Source organism: Manacus vitellinus, unplaced genomic scaffold (assembly GCF_001715985.3).
Source record: "Manacus vitellinus isolate BGI_N305 unplaced genomic scaffold, ASM171598v3 scaffold_28_pilon, whole genome shotgun sequence".
NCBI lineage: Eukaryota > Metazoa > Chordata > Aves > Passeriformes > Pipridae > Manacus > Manacus vitellinus.
The window spans coordinates 2,467,156-2,486,065 of NW_021940122.1; the positions used below are offsets into that span (position 1 = coordinate 2,467,156).

General features: G+C 35.4%; 1 protein-coding gene across 2 annotated transcripts in view; it reads left to right on the forward strand.

The window, feature by feature from the left end:
- ABI3BP (ABI family member 3 binding protein) overlaps nucleotides 1–18,910 on the forward strand; it is a 142,074-nt gene that overhangs the window by 94,131 nt on the left and 29,033 nt on the right. For both annotated transcript variants that reach the window (XM_029960708.1, XM_029960709.1), the window contains 14 exons: nucleotides 398–445; nucleotides 1,331–1,405; nucleotides 2,201–2,275; nucleotides 3,516–3,590; nucleotides 4,223–4,297; nucleotides 6,346–6,420; nucleotides 7,080–7,154; nucleotides 7,622–7,696; nucleotides 9,310–9,384; nucleotides 9,865–9,939; nucleotides 11,043–11,108; nucleotides 11,409–11,483; nucleotides 15,360–15,455; nucleotides 17,838–17,948. In XM_029960708.1, the coding sequence (XP_029816568.1) occupies nucleotides 398–445; nucleotides 1,331–1,405; nucleotides 2,201–2,275; nucleotides 3,516–3,590; nucleotides 4,223–4,297; nucleotides 6,346–6,420; nucleotides 7,080–7,154; nucleotides 7,622–7,696; nucleotides 9,310–9,384; nucleotides 9,865–9,939; nucleotides 11,043–11,108; nucleotides 11,409–11,483; nucleotides 15,360–15,455; nucleotides 17,838–17,948 (1,071 nt within the window). The remainder of the gene's footprint in view (nucleotides 1–397; nucleotides 446–1,330; nucleotides 1,406–2,200; nucleotides 2,276–3,515; nucleotides 3,591–4,222; nucleotides 4,298–6,345; nucleotides 6,421–7,079; nucleotides 7,155–7,621; nucleotides 7,697–9,309; nucleotides 9,385–9,864; nucleotides 9,940–11,042; nucleotides 11,109–11,408; nucleotides 11,484–15,359; nucleotides 15,456–17,837; nucleotides 17,949–18,910) is intronic.

An 18,910-nucleotide genomic window follows, 5' to 3' on the forward strand; every position in this document is an offset into this window, starting at 1 on the left:
AGTATTAGATGGTATTGCTGAAAAAAATGGGCAGAGAGATGATAACTTGGGCTCCTTTTCCCCCCAGTAAGTCTGCAGCTATTGTTTGAAACAAAACCCTCTTGAAATAAGTCAGGAAAGTGTACAAAGATGAAGGTGAAAAACCACCCACAGTCTCTTTGTGGCTTTTACAAAAGCTTCAGATTTATATTTGGGATCTGTTCTGTATTGGAGCTATTACCTTGAACTGGAGGCAATTCTGAGCAGCATAATACTCTGAAGTGTTGAATTTCAGGGACAAGTGACCATCTGTCATCAGCTGTAGCAGGGATGGTATGATTATTGTGGAGGCAGTGATTGTAATATCTTGATTGTTCCTGGTAATATTTGTTTTTGTTGTTTTATTTTGCTAATACAGTTCTGGAACCAATTAAGTTTAGAACTGAGAAACCAAAGTCAACAATAGGTAATGATGATTTCTTGTTTGAGTAGTCATATTTTCTTTCTTCTTCAGCACAAATCATTAAGAGTAGACCTACAAAAATTTGTCACCTTTCTTTTCATGTTCTTTAATAATTTAACAGTCAGGGTTCTCTGTTACTTTTTTTATTTTCTGCACAATTGAGGAAATCCCTTGTTCCTTTCAAGTTGTTATACACAGAACATAGGGCAATTTTCTTCAATATTTAATGATAAGAGGCAGAAGGTAGATCAGAACAGGACCCTAACCTATATGTCCTCAGTCATACTGTAGAGGAGGCATGGTTTCTGTTGGTCATATGATTGGGGTAGAGCAGATTTGCAGAGCTGCAAGCTGCAAGCTTGCTTTCTCTGCTTCCCTTCCTCTCTAGTTTATGAAATGAAATTCAGTCCATCATAGAGGACTGAAAAATTATTCCATTTCACTCAAACCTCAGTTTCACTGTCAGAAAACAATTACTTCAGTGATCTTGGGTCACACGATTGCTTGAGGCAGATCCGTTTGACTAAGGACTTTTTTGTCACTTGAATCTGGTACTGTGCATCATTCCAGGACAACCTCCATTACAGAGCAGTGGTGTCTTTTGTATTTGAAGCTACTTATTCTGTTTTCTTCTTCTTTTATTTTTTAAATCCTCTTCTTAAATGGAACCAGTAATTCTATCTCATGCTTAGTTGTTGTTTTGTCACAGAAGACTTTTTCTTTTCACTATAATCTGACTTTGTTAAAAAAACCTCCCTTTTGAATCACTTCCATAAAAATACCTTTGGTTCAAATCTTTGTTTTGTTTTTATTGACTGTTGTGGGTGGTCGTTGACACTGATACCTTGGGAAACTTTAGTAATGTTTAACCCAGTTTCTTTCTTTCAGCTCCTAAAGATACACGTCCAGGGCCTTCCAAACCTAAAACTTCACCCAGTCCACGTGTTCCTCCAACTAGAGCAAGTAAGCTTATCAATATTTTGCCCTTTAGTGCATGAAAGTTTCATCAGTTTGAGAATTTTCAAAATTGAGGAGTTCCACTGTCATAATCAAATTTTGCTATATAGCTGTCACGGAACAAGATAATCAGCTATATATTTATACATGTCAATAACATAAAATGATAGAGATGTGTGGGTTAACACTCACCTTGAACCCTTGCACACAGAAAAATTTGCATCTTAATTTCCATAGAGTGTGAGAGAAGTATAAGTATTTTTCAGTTACTCAATTACAAGTGTAAAATTACAGTACTTTCCTGCTCCCAAAACTTTGGAAATAGTTCTGTCTGTTTGAAAATTACTGGTAAGTTTCCATGTTTCTTCTACTTTGACTGCTTTGCTGTAGAATTTTTTTAATGCAAAGTTGATTTAAATGAGCAGTAGATTTTTGGAATATGAAACACTTGAGAAGCACAATTAGAGGAAGTGTTAGAACTATAGCAGTTTACTCTGCAGAAAGTTCTGTTCAAAACTGCTGAGAAGAGTGAAGAGTGAATCTGACACTGCACTACAGAAATCACTTTAGTCTTTGCACAGACATAATATTCATTGCATTGACAGGAGATATCTTTGTGATTATTTTCAAATGCCAGAAGTAATTTCTAAAAAATTTCTTAGTAGAAAATTAATCTCCTGTCAGGAATAATCTAAAGACATATGATCAACCTCAAGAACATATTCAAAACTTTGCTCATCTTCACAGGTCCAAGAATTATCACCCTCAATAACATATTCAAAACTTTTCTCTGCTTCACAGGTCCAAAGGAAAGTCGACGAGTCCCTTCCAAGCCCAGGGCATCACCAGCTCCAGATGTACCACACACAAAACCTGGTAAATACATTGTTGTTTTGTTGTGCTTGAATATTCAGTGTTTCTTTTAAGTTGTCCTTCCTCAGTGAATCAAATGTTGATTAACATCTCTTCATATTACAAATACATTTTCTAATGATTATTATATAGGTGTTTAAAGGAAGATAGAGCTGATTTCTCTTTTTAAAGTCTGATTTTTGATGAATTATCTATGCTTTTCAGCCACATGACAGCTATCACTGATGAATAATCTGTATAGCAGGGTAGACAACACACAAACATTATAAGAAGTTGGAAGAAGTTGCATCTCTTTTGTACCTGTCAAAAGGTGCTTAGAGAAAACTATGTATGGTTCATGTTTGAGCTGTAGCTCAAACCACTCATATGATTGTGTGACCTGGTAATAGAATTTGACCCTTAAAATATACTTAATAGGGATTTACATACCCATGAACTGCCAAACCTCTGTAACACATAATGATTCTGAAAGTATCAATTGAACATTATTTTGAGTGAATGTATATTCACTAATTTCATAAATAAGTAATTTATTGGAAAAAAATATGTGTTCCAAATTGAAAATAAATCAGTCATGTAAAAGGGAGTATTTTTACCCTTTTGCTTATATGTACTCTTAATGCTGTGTATCATGTTTTTTATGAAGTTTTGGCACCTAGTACATTTACAGTTGAACAAAAAAAGACAACAACAGGTAAATTTGTTAGCTTGAGCTGGTCATGGTTATTTCTTCCCTGCTCCTTGGACCAATGCTTACGTATCATTAGTCTGGTTTTCACATTATCTGTTTGTGGTTTTGATTTGTTTTCTTTTGTACTTATTGAACTTTACTCTGTTCCAGGTATTGAAAGATTTCTAGCTGTTTTGTTGTCTTCACAGAAAATTGCTTTCCCTGTCACACATATTGTGTGACACTTTGACGCTTTTAGGAGACAAGCATGCCATGGGTATTGCAGTTATGAGCTTTGAAATACAGGTGGAAACATGTCCACTGTATTTGTCTGTGTTCTTTCAGTTTTTGTTGCTTGACACCAGATTTTGCTTACTTGATCAATTTTGCACCCGTGTTTTCATTCATGATTTTCTTTTCTCTTTAAATTCCTGTATGCATCTGACACTGGATTTTTCAGTCTCTTATGCAGGGATTGTTTTTGTTAGCAAGCATGACACATGCAGTGCCTGTGAAATAAACCTATCTAATTTCTGAAAAGTATAAATCCCTAAAACAGATCTTTCTTTCCAGCTTCTAAAGAACCACAATATATTCCCTTTAAACCTAAAGCAACTCCCATCCCAGATGCTCCACACAGGAAGCCTGGTAAATTATCTGGTCTTTTGCCAAGGTTGATAACTGAGCAACTGCTTTGAGGGTGGGTGGTGGGTGAGTTGTCATCAGTGCATTTGCTGTTATCTAGGTATCATTCTAGCTTAAGAAACCTCTGCAGTGCTGCAATTAAGTCCTACCTACTGATGGCAACTTCAGCAGTTCAAGTTTTTTTTTCATCTTATGCAGATATTACCAGAAGAAATAGTAGTGGCATGTATGCCTTAATCAAGGATTACAAGTTATCCACAGCTTGCATCTGAGCAATACACTTCAGTAGTTTGCACCATGTTTTTGAAGCTCTTATGAGAGAAACCTCTTAATGTTGTTGCATTACTTTTTCTTTATATACACGTTTCTGTCCAGATTAGACTGAGGATGCCCTTCAGTTATATTTTGATTATGTGACTCCCCATCAATACATCTGACTGATCTGTGATAACCAGTGATTTCACTGAAGGGTTGTTACTATTGTTTCGTAACCATAAATTTCTGAGGGTAATGCCCATTGCTGTTCCCTTTCCTGGTGTATACAGTATAGTGCTGAAAGACTTTTTTAGGGAGGTGGGAGGGAAAGGGAGATTCTCTTCATTATTCAGATAATTTATTGACATTTTTTCCAACAGAAATCTTTCCAACTTTTGGTGAACCAGACACTACTATGATTCCTCGTATTCCTGAAAGAACAAAGGCAACATTGGGTAATCGTGTATTTCATAAATAATTATTCTATTTTTCATTCTTTTTAGAGCAGATCATCTTAGAGAGAACTCATTACATTTTATTAAAAACTAATAATGAAGTTTTGCTCTGCTTCTAGATATTTACTTACTCTTTAGTCGTGCTAAGGGTAATAGTGCATGAGCCCATTTACTTTCAAAGGTTTTTTTCCTCATCTTCTAGCCCTTCTACTCAGGATGATGCAATTCCTCCACGTTATCTATTTTCCAGTAAAAGGGGACTTTATTTAAAGAGAGGTAGCAATTCTTGTAACTTCTTTTTCTGAAGTATGGATAATGTCATTCTAAAATACTCTTCAACTTCACTCCTGTTGTTGTTTAACAGCAGCCAGCAACTAAGCCCCCACCAGCCACCTGCTCACTTCCCCACCAGCAGGATCAGGGAGAGAACTGGAAGGATAAAAGCTAGAAAACTCGTGGATTGAGATAAAGACAGTTTAATAGGTGAAGCAAAAGCCACACACACAAGCAAAGAAAAACAAAGAATTAATTCCCTGCTTACCATTCTTACCTGCTTCAGCCATCTCCAGGAGAGCAGGGCCCCATCACACGTAAGAGCTACTTGGGAAGACAAACACCATCATTCCAAACTTCCCCTTACTCCTTCATCCCCCCAGCTTTATATACTAAGCATGATGTCGTGTGGCCTGGAATATCCAGAACTGTTTGGATGATACTCTGAGGCACATGGTGTGACTCTCAGGGATGGTCCTGTGCCAGGCTAAGGGTTGGACTCAATGATCCTTGTGGGTGCCTTCCAACTCCCCTTATTCTGTGATTCTGTGATCCCCTTGGTCAGTTTGGGTCACCTGTCCCTTCTGTGTCTCCTCCTAACCCCCATGCACCCCCAGTCTCCTCGCCAGCGTGGATGTACAGAGAGCAGAAAAGGCCTTGGCTCTGTGCAAGCACTGCTCAACAGCAACAAAAACATCTCTATATTATCAACCCTATGCTCAGCACAAATCCAGAACACCTCCCTGTACCAGCTACTGTGAAGAAAGTTAACTTTTCCAGCTGAAACCAACACAACTCTTCATGGTATAATTTTACAGAAGAAAATTATAAGGTATCAAGTATAGCATAAAGTATACAGAGCAGCTAGGTGACCCTCTAAATCTAATATTAGTCTAATTCTTAAAACCATCCACTCTGCTGACTTCTAGTCACCCACGCTGGGGAAACTTGCTTAAATATATGAAACATTGACTGACTATTGTTTCTTCTTAGCTGAATTTCGGATGTGGGCCAATTAAGGGTCACTGAATCCAAGCAGTATTGGGCAGTGCAAGTATTGCTTGAGCAATCTTTCCTAACAGTTCTCTGTCCCCAGTTTCAGGCACATATTGACCCTGCTTTTCTGAAAATGAAATGGTACCATTAATGAAATAGCAATAGCTATTTATTGGCTTAAAACTATGGGGTTTTTTCTTTTTTGTGGAGGGGGATGAAGAATGCACAGGCTAAGGCATTTGGGACCTCTTATGTTGGTGTGGACCACAAATTAGCAACAGCCAAGATAACCTCTTTCAGTAAATGATTCCTACTTTTTTTTTTACAAGAATTTTAAACTTTAGAGTGTGAAGACAACAACATTAAATCATTCCCATATAAGAGCAAAAAAGTTAATTTATAAATCAAGTTTGATACAAAGTCCCCACTGAAAAATAGAGCCTGTCCTTAGATACCCATGTATGGCAGATGAGGAAGATGTAGACTACTACTGTCTGGTTTTGTCCCATTACTTCACAGTGTGATGTTCATGACTATATTCTTCACTACTTGATGCAAAGCTAGAAATTTGTATATATATTTTTCTAGAAGTGTGTTTGTGTAAGTGGCCATTTAACTTGTTTTCCTTTCTTTGCAGGAATCCCAACTGATTGATTTTCAGCTTTACCCTTCCATAATTTGCCTTATTACAGATCAGATTGTACTTATGATCCTTGTGTGCTATGAAAGCAGTGTGTTTTTTCAATTATTGTTCTGGGTGCTGTTTGTTTTTATTCCAGCTCCAACTGAAAAACAGTTCATTCATACCAGACCAAAAACAACTGAAAAATCAAGAGTGCCACACACCAAACCTGGTAATGGAGTCATTCTTTTAATTTTATCTGCTTGTGTTTAATCATTCTTTCCCTTAGCCTCAGATTTTGTGCTTCTTAATAGAATTATTCATAGCCAGTTTTTTGCTGAAGCAGATGCATTACACTTAAGACAATCAAACCAAAATATGTCAAAATTACACTAAAAATAATAGTAAGATATGTAATATAAAATAAAAAATGTTTTCTCTCCTTTCTATTACACATAGCAAATGATGACTAAAATGTAGTAATGTGGGTATTGACAAATTTCAGCGGCTAGATAGATTGAGTTCTCTTTGATTACTTCCTGGTAGTCAGGGATGCTTCTCTGTGAGCACTTTTTTTTTCTTTTCATAAAACGCAACAAAATTCCTTTCTAATGTGCTTGTACAGTTAGCAACTTACATTGTACTCTATACTGGAACAAAATTAGCTTTAAAAATAGTTAGAAGGGGCTGTGTGGCTTCCCATTTTTGTTATTAAGGGAATGTATAGCAGAAGTTAATAGAAAGATAACTATATCTGTCAGCAGTTGATTTTCAAGGTAATCTGTTACTCCTTAGTTTGGGGCATTTTGCAAGTTTTAGAAATAGTACAAGTGCTATTTGTTTCTATTACAGATAAATATTCTAAGATTCTTCACATTCTTTCTTTAACAGCAATACATCAGACAACTCCACAACCAATTATTACAAAATCTTCTACTACTACTGGGCATTCAAAGGCAACAATGGGTAAATAAGTTTTCTTAAAGTTAAGATGCAGGTATTTCCAGTTTTTCAATTGAGAAATTTCTAGAGAACACAGATTTATATAACACCATTTCACTATCCTTCATTCTGCTACCACATGCATGTACCTTAGTATAGAGGATTCTTATTTCTACTTTAGACGTAAAGCAAAAATAGCCTACAGCTTATGTCTGGTCAGAAATCTGTATTTGTCAGATCTCCAACCAAATTTAATGTCAAATTTTTCTTTTAGACCAAGAATTTTAGCCACTAACTCAACTTATCCTACAGCACACTGCTGAGACTTTTCTGTGTTTTGGATAGTCATTTTGTTTCAGGTTCCAGAAAGCCATGGAATTGTTATTGTCTTTTTTTCAGGCATTTGAGGCATGCATTTTCTGTGGGCTAAATATGGCATTGGATCATGACTCCCGAAGAACACAATAATAGTCTTTTTCCTTTTCTTTCAGCTCCAAAAGAAACACTGCTCATTCCTTCCAAACCCAAAACATCTGTCTGGCCAGAAGTACCACAAACTAAACCTGGTAATTTACAGTTTGTAACTTTAGAAGTGTTATTGTGGCACTGCCTTAGTTACATTTTCGGCTGTCACTGAGTACTGCAGTCATGGGACATGCATAATAAGTAGACAGAAATTGGTACCATAGTTCAGCTGAGAGTATGTTAATAAATTATATGAAACTGAGTGCCCAAGAATTGCATCCATTTCCATGGAGAGCAGCTGGACAGGTTTAGTAGCCATTAAAAATATGAGGAATTCAATTAATTTTAATAAAAATATATTTCTGTGGTCACACTCACAAAGTTCTTTTCTTTTGGGTGATTTTATTAGCCTAAATACATTTGATTCCATTTCTCAATTACTTTTGAAACTCAGGTTACAGAATCTCAGTCCAAGATAGTAGATGCTGAGAGAATAAGTGTCTTCAGCACAGTGACTTCTTGCAGTAACTTCAGTACATTCAGGGATGCACAGTTACAACGAAGGACGGTGATACTTCAGCTTTACCTAGGTGTGAACTATTTCAATAAAAACTGCCAAGTAGGAAGGTTACAGGAGAAAAATATAGTTAGAGGAGGAGTAACAACATGGTTATAAGAAAGAGCAGCTCCTAATCTTTCTTCCTCTCTGGTGTAACAACAGAACTGATTATATTTTAGTTCAAGGCAAATCACTCAATGAATAGTTTTATAATTTCATGCACACTTTTTCACCTTAGACTGGTACTTTTTTTCATAGCCAAAAAAGAATTTAAGCAGACACCCTATTCATTCAAGAACTATATATACATGCGTATATGCTATACGTACGTATATATATTACTATGAACATCAAACTGAACAGTTTATGAAAAACATTTCTGTTCTAAATGCCTTATTTTGAAAGGCTGTTAAGTAACCAAGTTAGATTCCAAGTCTTGGTCGAATAAGAGCTATTTCCAATCACGTCATAGTTAACAAGTGCCATCTTTTGGTACCACTACAAAGTTAGTTTTAGGGAAAGAATTTTAGAAAACAGAATTTAGAGGTTTATTCTTTTAAGAATAGATCATTATAATTGTGTATGTGCAAAACAAACTACTGTTAGGAAAAACAGTAAACAAATTTTTTTTGTTAAGTACAAATGTCACTATTTAGCCACTGCTCTTTATGCTAGTAAGTAGGTTATTTTCCAGCTTCCATATTTTAACCTTATTTCTGAAAGACAAAGAGGCATGTAGTGTGTGTCTCTGCCTGCCAGTCTGTCCTCTTCATTCAGTAATTTAGATATCTTTCAATAAATTCAATCAAGTTTGAATGAGGTCTGAAAGATAAATATGTTACTACGAGCTTTTAGAAATGTTTTATGGAAGAGTAAGTTAATATACTAAGTATGAAAAAGACCAAAGACTGTCAGAACTCCACCTTTAGGGCATTTGTTCTGAAGTTAGTGGGGGCCCAGAACAATCATTGCACTGTCTGGCTGTCAGCATGAAAATACACCCAGACTAATCAGAACATGTTTCTGTCTCATATCTGTTAAAATTGTCTTAGCAGATGTGTAGATAGGTTTTTAGGAAATAATGGAGACAGATCCTTTGTGAAATCCACCTTCTTTAATTTCCCTTCTCACAGAACAATGGTTTATTTTTTATAGCTCCAAAGGCAACACACCTGGGATCAATTAACCTTGTTACAGTTCATGTTGTTGATGGGTCCAAAATACCTTTGGGTAATGAGAATGTTATGTCAGTTTATTTTTCTTAAAACTTTACTTTCTCTGCTTTTGCTATATAGCTAAACTTACACTTTAATCAACAGAAATACCTCAATATGTCTTTATGTCATGTTCATTTGTTAGTTACATTCCAGTGCATGTACAAAGTATTGCTGGTTTTAATTTTTCAGGCATTTTTCTTCTTCATGAAATCTTTTCTAGAAATAAGTACCTCATGTACAAGGCTGAGGAGTCATGTAAAAAGGCATTGCCTGATCATCTTTTCTGATTTTGTCTGACTTACTAATGAAATATATCTTCCAGTCTTGAAAAGTCTTTTTCCTGTATGAAAGCATGATTTTCAGACAAGTTTCTAGTACTGACTCTTGTTTACGATCCGCACAAAGACAATTTGAATTTCCTTTCCACCTGTGGTATCTTATGTTTAAAAGGAAATAATTTGCACTTGATAAGCAGTAATATCTCCATTTTCAGTTCCCAATGAAACATACCACATTTCACCCAAGCCAAAAATTGCTCAAGCAACTGAAATTCCATGGTTCAATACAGGTAATTTTTAAGATTCTCTTAAGTTGTTGTATTGAGAGTCTGTAAATCTGAAGTAAAATCAGTAATGTTTAATATTTAATTATAAGTTCATTGTTACCTTTAAAACCATTTCAAATACGTAACATGAAAATTTATTTTCCCCCTTATCAAACATTTTTGGTGCTTTGAAAATGGGGTTTAATCAGTATTATATCAAAGATGATATGAAGCTTTTAAACACTATGAGACAGATATATAGTGCTGCAAATATAGATGTAACTAACTTCCACCATTTACCTTATAAAATCTAAATCTGTAAAACTTTTCCCAAATCTAAATGTCAAAACTGAGTAATATGTTCTGTACTGCATAAGTATTTTCTCTGATGCTTCAGAGAGGCTGGATTAAGTGTTATGGATAGAATGGTTATTAGATTTGAATATCAAATAGCCAGCTCTATTTATTTAAAACGCTGATTTACAGAGGTTGATAACGGTGAGAAAGACAACAGTATCTTATGCTTTCAGCTTTTGATGTGATTCACACAGATACTGTAACAACCACCTTATCAAAATTATTTTGTAAGTGAAAGACAACAATAAGGAAAGGTTGAAGGCTTCCAATTTCAACCTTGATGGTGACACTGTGCTTCAGCTGTCTTACACAGTGTCTGCATTGAATGCTTCTGGTTGTTTTCTCAGCAATAATTCACTGTTTCATGGTTTTATCTAGGTATTTTGTTTGGGGGTTCCAGTGTGGTGTTTTATTTTGAGGTTTTTTGTTTGTTTGTTTGTTTTTTACAGAACCTAATTAAATGTCTTAAGGCCATGGATACCTTGCAGAGCTAACTCTGTATCCATATACAGTTGGGTAACTGGCTGTAAATATTTTATATCTTTTCCTAAACCTAAACATGAATGTAACTGGTCAGACTGCATGATAGAGTCATCTGACCACTAAAGAAACTAGCATTTTCAACATGCATTTTGGATTGGAACTCATAGAACTCTCATGTGTCCATTTTGCTGTATCACATTGGTGCATGGACCTTTTTTTCTGGCAAATTGCACTGCACTATTGGTGTTCTTTTACACAGCATTTAAGCAGAACCTTATTTCTTTTAGCACCTCATAAGACACGTCTCCCTTCCGCAAGACCAAAACCGTCGGATAAATCACAGACTAGACCTGGTAATAATTGTTTATTCAATCTGGGATGGGAAGGAGATTAGTTAATTAATTAATTTCCCCTATTCTCAGTGGAATTTTAAGTGTTGTTGGGAGAAAAAAAGGGTATTTTTTAATCAATTAATAAGTCTACAGGTAAAGCCTCTTCAAATCAGAAACCAGAACTGTGTGTGTCATCACACTAGGTGTTACTTTTTCTTCTCTAGTGTGGAATTGTAGGCATCACATAGAAACCTCTCGGGTGTTCTTCTCATGGAACTTTTTTTTCATCTTTCTCTTTTTTCTTTCTTAACTCTCTCACAGTTTTTAGTAAAACCACACTAGCACCAGCCAGAACAAAAGCACCTGGACTGCCACAGTGGATTGCGCCAACAACAGGTAGAGCTGCATTTTTGGGGGGGTTTTTTATCTTATCTGGAAAAGACATGAATGTGACTTTCTCAAATCACCTTGAGCCCTGCAAAATATTTCATTGTGTTTTGTTACAGAATTTAATTCCTCAGAGTACCATGTGTAATTGCTGCTACTGATCATGTTATGGAATTACCGAGAGTCATTGTGAAATTATATTGACAGTCTGTGTAAACTTACAGATAGATTATTATGTGGCTACTGTTTACTAATGTTTTCTAGATGTTAGGTCCAAGATAATTACTGGAAAACACTGTTGAAAAGGGTCACCCAGTTGTTTGAGTCCAAATCAGGAGGCTTGGTAGGAAAGTCTTAAACCGGATATCTTGCTAGCTACTATCTATGCACGTGATGCGTTCACACCAGACCAGTTCTTACTCAGACCATGCAGTATTTGGACTGTAGAGTATTCAGGCTTGAATACTTCAGCATCAAAGAATTCCAAATTGATGGATGATAGAGGAGAGTGAGAACTTCAATTTACGTATCCTTACACACAGAGATAACATACATCCCTAACCAGAAAGATTTATTAAAAATATGGGTTTGGTTGGGGGAAAAATCATTTGTCCTTTTTCAATTGTACTTGATTTTTCAATCCAATTAAAATAATGTTGTCAGTGTTAACTCATAAAGAATCTGTAATTTTTTTATTTAATAAAGCATTAATTTATTACATCAATATAAACACTGTTGGTTTTTTAATATAGCCATTGGTTAATTAAATACATAATTTTGGGATTCTTCATCAACAAAGCAAGTTTAAAATAATACATATTATGAATTAATAAATAAATAAATAAATAAATATAATGCACATATTTAGAGCAAACTTTTGGCTGTTCACCCACTACTTTTACTGCTACTGTCCCATTCCATTGCTTTGTGATAGCTAGATTAGGATAACCTGAATGATATACCATCTCTTTTAAACATTTTTGTCTGTGTAATGTTTCCCTCTAGTATCTTTGGCAATTTAATACCTGTTGCTGATCATGGAATGACTTCAACTACTTTTTCCCATACTTAATTTTGAAAAGCCCACCATGTTTTTGGAAATGCTACAAACTCAGAAGAGATGGTTGTATATTTAAATTGCATTGAACTTAACCTGTTTAGAACAAGACCTACTCTTCTGTATTACACACTGAGTGAATGCCTTCATTAGACTTATGTGCTCTTTGACCTTTCATAGTCCTTCTGGTCAATGAATGAGCCCATCACATTCCAGGACACCAGAGCCAGTTACAGTATTAAATGACCAATGTCAGTAGTTGTGGGTCAGAAAGCTTTGTTCTTTCCTTGTGTTTCCTTCTTATAAATGAGCCTTCTGATGTCTGATTCCTGAAATAGGCAGAATGCACACAGGTCTCCTGGGGTGATCACATTATGAAATTATGCACAAATATACTATTATTTTAGACAGTATATTAAGCTTTTCTCCTCTCCCACATAGTAGTAAACTTGGCAAGGGTATTTGTAGGTTATAAAAAACCCCAACAAAAATGAATGCATGCTGAGTAAATCAGCAGTCTAAACATAATAGTGAGCATGTAAATTGTTACATGTAGTTTATTGTGCTTAATGCTGGTTTGGGTGCTAAAGCACTGTTTTAAGCAATCCTATTCTAAATGCTCTTCTTGGTGTGCCCACCAGCTGTCATCATTTCCATCTCTTTATGGTAGTGCCCATTGCTCTATTATAGAAGAGCTGTAGCTTCATTATGATAGATGATGTCAAAAGTCATCACAAGACTGCTTCTTACTGTGCATGCTATATGTACTCACTGGAAAACACTTTTTTTAGAATTCTTCTGTAAAATGATACTTCCAGTAATATTTTCCATTACCAAGCTACATCAGTCTTTTTTCCTCTAAGTTAAAGAAACATCCTGAAGGTGTTATAATATTTTAAGATATCCTGAGGATTTTTGGATCTGAAGAAGTTAATTTCTTCATGATGAAAATGTTATTTTCTGTGATTAGTTTATCAAAATACTTAACTTTTGATCTAACCTGATCAGACTCCTTAATTGGCCTGTAAGGAAAAATATGTTTTCACGTTTACCTTTAGACGTTTTATCATTTATTCTTTCTCTGAAGAAGAGCACATTTACCGAAGAGCTGTGGTTAGTTACTATATTGTTTAAACATCAATTTTAACTTTTAATTCCTTGCTGGACTGACACTGCTATTGAATGTACTCCATTCCTTCTTCCTTACTGCGCTCATTAGCCTCAGTGCAAAGATGTTTCACCCCATGGAGAGTCTGCTTGGAAGCTGCAGGGCCCAGATGATAAGCAGAATTTGTTTTTTCCAGCATCAGCACATGGGATTGTGGCTGGTTTCCTGGCAGGCTTTTCAGTCTCCTGGCTAGCTGTAGTGCCAGGTGGTAAACTTGATTGTGGAAAAGAGGCAGAGATTACCTCCTCACGACTAGCATTCCTTTTAGGTTTTTTGCCAAGTTTTAGCCTTTTTCTCTAGAACATAATTTTATTGAGATGTCTTTTCATATTTATCTTTGTGTATGTAACTTAGTATACTGAGTTATTTTTTAATTTATACTTAATCTTTTAAAAACTGCTCCTGATCTATTGGACTTCCTGACAAATGTCAGTAAACAAATTTTAAACAACATTTCCATTTTCCTTGTGAAACAGAGAGATACTTGGTTTTGTTTATAATACCCATTATCTTTGTGTTCTATTTTCTTTTTATTTTTTAAACTTTGGGTATACCGTCAAGTTCTAGAGGAATTCAAGTATAAAGGTATTTTGAGTTTTATTTTATCAAGAGCACTTTTTCCTTTACTTCCCTTAAAATGATCCACTCCTCTGATGGTATTAAAGACACAGTGGTTAGTTTAAACTTGTTCCAGACCCCATGAATATTTCCAGTAATTGAGAAATTATCTGTTTCATGACGTAAAAATACTGGTGTAATGTCAAAACCAATTGAGAACCATATTATAAACCTATGAAATCTTTGGTTGAAGTGATTAAATTTTGTTGGAATAGGGTTGGAATTTGATAATTAATGTAATATTGAGGGGTTATTTTTAATATATTAAATTTTGCAGGTTTTTCATGACGTCATGAGTAAGAGTGGGGGGGGGGTGTCACCACAAACATGATGAAGTTGCAATGCATCTTCTCACTATACTAGATATACAGTTTTTATAAAGCAAATACACTTATTTTGTATAGAGAAAGTATATTAATTTAACAATCTGACTGTACTATAAATACCAGCATGTGAAACAGTTGTTCTGTACCAGGAGTTATGCTGATCTTTTTAATGCCACTTTAGTTTTTTCCAAATGTGTTTATATTACTTTTAAGTAGGACTTTCTCTTGTATACAAACTGAATTTTATGTATACTTTGCCTTCTGTACTCCAAATATGGTATATGTTTTGTTCAGAATTGCTCTAACTATTTAGTATGGAGGATGACTAAAGATCTTATTATGGGGAGAAGAAGAACTTTGCCCTTTGCAAGAATCAATGGACTTTTTATTCCATATACTGAAAAACTAGACTGTTCTCTGTACACATCTTTCCACATATCATCTTGGTTTAACTGATCTGTTACCTCTCCGTCTTATTAATTCTCTCTTTCCAAATACACTTTTTTAAATTGCAGACTTTCTAGAAACAGATCACTTCCTATTTACTTGAATAAGAAAATAATGGATTTCACTCATTTATCACTAAAAATATAGGTGGGCCATACATGCTGGTTATGCACTTAATGTTAACTAGAGTTTGAATATACACAATATACAAGTATTCCATGACTTGGTGCTGCACTGTAGAGACTTATTCCATTTCCTTTGTTTCACAGGTGATATGTATATACCTGAGGATATTACCGAGCAAGTTGCTGTGGATGTAAAAAAACCTTGGGAATATATTGATACCTGGGAAAAGCCTCTTTCTGGTAAAGTTAATAAAAGTAGAAAATATGGGAAACTGTAGGTGTTGTGAAAAATAAAAACACTGCCTTTTCTACACAAAAAGCATCTCCACTAAGAAGAGAAAATAATTCTTAACCACCCTTATCAATACACTTTCTCATGGCTTCAGGATGTTACTAGAAGTGATAAAAATAAGAATATTTTGTGGTCACTATTTATTCTCTAACATATGCTATATGCTAAAAATTATCATCGTGATCATATCCTTCTGATCAAACAGCCACAATACTGTAAATACTGATTTTTTCCATACTAATAGTTTCCACATAGCAAAGGAGAATAAAGTAAATGCATAACCAAATTGTACTCCTATTTATGAGAAAGTTGTGTTGACTATTAGTATTGTGAGGAAAATTAGAACTTTATGAGGTTTGCATTGGTCCACTGCTCCAGCCTGTCAGGGTCCCTCTGGATGGCAACCCTTCCCTCCAGTGTGTAAACTACACCACCAGCTTTGTGTCAGCCACAGAATGGCTGAGGGTTCACTCAATCCCATTGTCTATGTCAACAGTAATGACAAAGTCTCTCCCAAGAGGCTGCACACCCTCCTCTTTCATCAAGAGTGACTGAGTCAAGGAAATACATTCCCGGTCCCTAAAGAAGCCCCGAGATTAATTAAATCCTAACAGTTCACCATCCTTTTGTCCTTGCAAGAATCTACACTATCAGAAAATCCCTAAATCCTATTGTGTGCCCTAGTTTACAAGCTCAGTCTCCATTTATTGGTGATTAGATTTGGTAGCGTCATAGACCGTCACCCAAGTCATTGTGGGAAGTAGTAGTAGGGATTATTGTTTTTTCAGAGTGCAATATAATAGATTCAACTGTGACACATACACCAAATGCGTTGTTTTGGCTTTCATGTGACTGTTGTGGTTGTATTGCTCAGAAGATATGATAGAAACTACTTGGCAAGTCAATACTTGCACATTCTTACCCCATAAATATCACAGACAATCCTATTCCCTAAATACGGGCTGGGGGAAAAGTAATGATGAATACTATCATGTAGTAGTATCTAGGGTATGATGACTTATATATGTAAAAATTTATCTTTTCAGTTCTTTAGGCATAACTTTTTCATATCCATTTGGAGATTAAGAGTGAATGTGAAACCTATAAATGCTATTTTCAAAACCATTACGTCTTTCTGAATTAGACAAAGCACTATTTCCTGTCTTGATCTGAGGGATTACGAAAAAAAAGGGTTCTATAAGTGGCTGCAACAGTCCAAAAGGAAAAGGGGACAGAGAAAGATGGAGATATTCCTGTTTGCATATTGTAATATTTCTGAAAATGTCCTCCCAAGTGAGTCTTTGGATCTGCTCCCTTCTCTCCCGCAGTCACTCTATTTATAGGGTAAACTAAGGTCTGATACATAGGGCCTGAGGCACTCTGTGTAGCCAGTAATTCAGTATCAGGCAACTTGTGTATTTGTTGATATTGGCAGCATTATAAGAATTTTATTACTCTTGAGGGTTTTCCCCTCTTAGGTACAACAAGTCTTTTGTTACATAAATGTGCTGCACAGATCTCCTGTTTTTTCTTAAGGAAAGAAGGGCAAAGGCGAATAGTGGAAGAAAAATCTTTTCCTTTGCCTTTCCTTTGCATAATAAAATCCCTCATAATTGGCTGGAAAATACAGTAAAATGATTTGTAATTATGAACTAAAGGGTCTCTTTTTAGACCTCACTGTCAAAGGACCTTACCAGATAAAATTAATAGATACTGGCTAGAACTGCACATTGAAATGACCAAGTTGGGCGTTTCAAAAATTTCTACCACATAACTGTCTTTAGACATGTCTGTGCATGAAGGGACAGTGACTTTTTTCATTTTTCACTTGAACAGCATAGGATAAAGTTTTCCTAATGATAATTTCCCTTTCATTACATCTTTTGCTTCAAGCTGAGGCTGACTAGTTCTATTAATTAGAAAGTACAAGAAATCACAAATTTTGTGAGTAGGATACTGAAGATGTTTCCTAGTACGCTGAGGTAGTGTTTATTGTGTGAAAACATATCCTTTTGGATGCCAAAAAATTACTGTTGACAGAAATGAGTAACTACACAGAAAGTGAATCACTGAAACACTTGTAAAAAATCTCAGAGGAGCTACATATTTTCAGAGTAAGCTTGGTTTAAAACTTCATGGCACATACTTCTCAAAGAATTTAAGACTGAAAATAGAATTCACTTCAGCTCCTAACCTCACCTCTCCACTTTTGATACTAAATAAGAAATGAAACATTGTTTGAGAAGTCAGAATATAACTTGTAATGGGTTTCTGATTTTATGGAATTTGAGGTTGAATAATTAATAACACTGTCTTGTAATGTCATTCAGTAACTACATCACCTGGACCTCAGCGCCCTCCTATACCTCCTGCCAAGCCTACACAAATGAGAAGAAAACCTCTGCCTCCAAACACCGTGACTGGTAAACCCGGGATTCCAGGTATCTCAGCCTTTTCAACATAAATATTTTATTGCATGTGAGATAATACTGACTATTAAGGTACAGGAGAATTTTATAGGATAGATTTCTTTAATCTGTGAGATCTACACAAACTAGTATTTTGGAACACATAGACCTTTTGTCTTCTGACATGAACTCTATTTTGGGATTTTTTTTCCTAACCTGCTTATGTCAAAATCATCCCTAATAAGGGAGCTGAAAGCCAAATATCACACTCCAAGTTATCCTTTAAGAAGATCAACCTTATGAGTATTTCATGTCTACTAATAGCATTTGTAACTACTTAATGTGCATGTTGGATGGGAGATATTGAATATTATACGTCAATGTATACACCCAACTGGTTATTTGTTAAGAAATTCTGTCACATATATATTGCATATCCATTAACCACTGCAAATAATGAGCTAATAGTCACCCAGAGAACTGACTGTACTGGGAGGTAGAGTGAGCTATTTCATGTGCACAGAGTTTAACTTGATTATTGTGCTAAAGTATTCCACCTTCTCAGTACCCATTTAAGAGCACATAGAAACTTTCATGTTTCCTATTTTATTTTAATTTTATCCTGAAACTGATATTCAATATGCACATATATGTTTTTCTGTGGATTCTATATAAGAATCCTTAGGCTAACTTTTTTCCAGGTAGTCAGAAACTGTCATCTCCTTATGCTTAGCCTCATGACAAGTGCTTTCCTTTTCATATTGGTCTCTGTCATTCCCTGGAAATATCAAGGTCTCGACTGTATTGTATTTACTGTTGTCTTTGGTTTGTTCCATTTGGGACTTTGTGTGCTATTAAGGCACTAAAGACCTAAATAATTCTTTAGTATTTTGTGCAGCAGATGAGTGACAAGAACCTCCAAGCTAGCAGCAGAGCTAATATTGAAACGTTGTGTCTATACTCGCTGTTGATCCGGTGGTGTTTCCTTAGTAATA